Raw genomic sequence first — 2817 nt, 5'->3', positions numbered from 1 at the left:
GTTGAAGGGAAGGTTGGAATCACTAAAGGGAGATGGGCTGAAAAACTCCCCAACGTACTGTGGTCTTACTAGACAACGACGAGAACCAGCACGTGACTATTTTCCCTAGCCTTCAGTGTAGAAGCTGTAATTCTAGTTGAAATTGAAATTCCATCATTCCGTACAGTTGCTTACGATGATGAAGAAAATCAGATGGCCCTTTAAGAGGGACTAGACCTAGTGGAAAAAAGGAGAAATGAGGCTGAACTCAGAAATGCCGTCTACAAACAGTGCAATTCTAGATACTACAACCAAAAGGTACGAAAATGGGAGTTCGAGAAAGGGTCCCTAGTCCGGCGAAGAATCTTCATCACCATAAGGGAGGTCGGAGCTAGATCCTTAGGTCCCAACTGGGAGGGACCCTATAAAGTCACCAAAAATCCTGCCTAAGAAAGCCTACAAATTAAAAGACATGGCTGGGAGACCACTGTCCCCCCGGGAATGCTGGGCACCTAAGGCAGTATTATCAGTTAATGGTCTCTTATTTATGAGTTCACTATTAAACCCTCAATCGTGGTATTAATAATAAAGGTTTCTTATTTACAAGTGTGATCTGTAAGAAAAGCTAAGATTGCAAGTGTTGCAACACTTAGTGAAAATTCTCACAGAGGAAGTACTTCCACCTCGCTATTCGCAAAAAAAGCTAAGTTTGCAAGTGCTGCAACACTTAGTAAAAATCCTCACAGAGGAAGCCCTGCCACCTCACTATGAGCAGGAAAAGCTAAGATTACATGTGCTACAACACTTAGGAAAATTCTTTCTCATAACCCACGAAGGTTGCATCCAGGACGAGCTAAGCCTACATATGTAGCAAGGCTTAGATATGTCCCTCACTGGCATGCTGGGGCTACAATAATGGGTAAAGGAAATCCAAGAGGTAAGTACATCCACAATTTACAGTTCAAAAATACACAAAAATGCACCGAACCTATCAAAATAACTAGCTAAACGAAGGAACATTTTTCAAAAAAGTGCTAAGGGAGTAGGGGGCCTAAGGAGTAGGAAGGTCTTGAGGGCCTTGGGCATTCTCTTCAACGTCCTCCTCAGCAGGGGAGATATGAACTCACGCTGCCTCCGACAGCTTTCGTAACTCTTCCCTCTATTCTTCCAGGGCGTCTACCAAGAAAGCTTTATCGAATTTCGACCTCTCCCTACTGATATGCTTAATTAGTTCGTCCAAGGAAACTAAATAGGCATCTTGAACGAGAGCATCAAACTCAGGAGAGGCCCTCTAGGCCTCCACAGCCTTAACAAAGATGGCCTCTGCTCGCTCCGCCCGTTTAGTTGCAATTTCAACCCTCTTTTTAGCCTCATTGGCCCGAATACATTCTTCCTCAGCTTTTTTCTTCTCAACGGCTGCCATCTTAGTAAGCCTTTCCTCCCATACCTTGAGGGCTTCATTCTCATCAACAAGCTTGCGCTCGGAATCAGACTTGGCCTCCAGCTCCATCCCTATCTTATTCAGTCGATCTTCGTACTCCTTTTTCTTCTCAGCAAACTTCGCCCTCTCCAAGTCAAGGCTTTCACAGAGACTTACGGCTTGATCCCTAGCCTCAAGTGTTTTGTCAAGCTCGGCCTTCACCTGGAAAGCAAAAGTGGAACAAGAGTTAAGAAAAATAATAACTTGAATCCGAACTTTCTAACCAGATCTCAGGAAGATGTACCTTATCAGCAACTGACATCATGTACAGTACTGATTTGTGATTGTGGTGCTGAGCAGAAATAATCGCCTCCCCAAATAGTATCTCAACCAGATAATTCTGTTCTCTTTCATTCCAACTCCTGGTGAGTAGGTTCGCCAACTCACGAAGAGGTGGGAGAAGAGCTGTAGTGGCTTCCCGAGTTGGAGAAGGCCCACGAAGAAAATCAAGGAAAATCTTTGGAAGACGTCCTAGGAGACCTTCCACGCTAGGTCTTTGGAGGTTGGGGAACCTCTCCTGTGACCTCGACGAGCCCACAACAACATTTGGAGGAGAGGGTGACTGATACGAAGTTCCCACAAGAGGGACCTATTCAGGTGATAGGGCCACCGGTGCCACCAACCTTGACTCCATGCGAGTCTGTTTTAAAGGTAGGACTTTCTCTATCTCAGCTTCCTCGAATTGGGTGACCTCAGCCGGGCCTCAGCTTGTTTTCCTTTTTGTGCGACTGCCTTTCTCGCTGCCTTACAGCTCAACATGTTCACGTCACGACTTGAGACAAAATAAAGGAATATATTCAGAAAAGAAGAAAACACAAACATTTGAAAGAAGAAAGATGAAGTATTCGTGGAACGTTGCATATTGGAAGAAGCTGGGAGGGAGGAAGAAGTCCTTGTGGCAGCTGAGGTTGAGGTCGGTACCAATAATTGGGACTGCCCCGCTTGAAACACAATGGTATCAGAATTCACAAATTTACAAGACCGCTATCTCTTAGGTAAAACCCTTATCGCCTCCGCTCTCCGCTCAGTAGCCGAGGTTAGAGATTCCTTCTTATAAACTATAAAGGGACAAAGCCAAGCGATCAGAAACATATAACAAAGCAACTCGGTTAAAAAATGATAGAATCTTTACTTACACAATGTGTGGTAGAGAGTTGGGACCACGTCCTATCTATCCACCTCGGCAGGGTAAAACTGCCAATCTCCCAATATGTGAAAGAATTCTTCCTTCCACCACTTGATCGAGGAAGGGGTATCCAACACCAAAAAGCCCCTAGTCCTAGGTCTAACACTTGTATACCACCAGCCCAAATCTTTCCCATTCTCTTTAAAAGTAAAAAGGGAATTGAATTGTTCTA

The 2817-nt window shown here is 44.7% G+C and overlaps 1 protein-coding gene across 1 annotated transcript; it reads right to left on the bottom strand.

Annotated features, from left to right (window-relative positions):
- Positions 1-1270: 1270 nt before the first annotated feature.
- Positions 1271-2093, bottom strand: LOC111375385. Its single transcript, XM_022998203.1, has 3 exons — positions 2070-2093; positions 1704-2021; positions 1271-1621 (listed from the first exon to the last, which is right to left on the bottom strand). Exons 1-3 carry the CDS (start codon positions 2091-2093, stop codon positions 1271-1273), a joined length of 693 nt encoding a protein of 230 aa, XP_022853971.1.
- Between the last annotated feature and the right edge of the window lie 724 nt (positions 2094-2817).

The sequence above is a fragment of the Olea europaea genome, unplaced genomic scaffold, assembly GCF_002742605.1.
Source record: "Olea europaea var. sylvestris unplaced genomic scaffold, O_europaea_v1 scaffold1372, whole genome shotgun sequence".
Taxonomy (NCBI): domain Eukaryota; kingdom Viridiplantae; phylum Streptophyta; class Magnoliopsida; order Lamiales; family Oleaceae; genus Olea; species Olea europaea.
This window is presented reverse-complemented; position numbering and strand designations above follow the sequence as displayed.

Coding starts and splice junctions, on each gene's coding strand:
- LOC111375385 (XM_022998203.1), bottom strand. CDS start 2,093: ATGGAGTCAAGGTTGGTGGCACCG. Junction 2,022..2,069: donor AGTCAAGGTTGGTGGCACCG/GTGGCCCTATCA, acceptor ACTTCGTATCAG/TCACCCTCTCCTCCAAATGT. Junction 1,622..1,703: donor TGATGTCAGTTGCTGATAAG/GTACATCTTCCT, acceptor TTTGCTTTCCAG/GTGAAGGCCGAGCTTGACAA.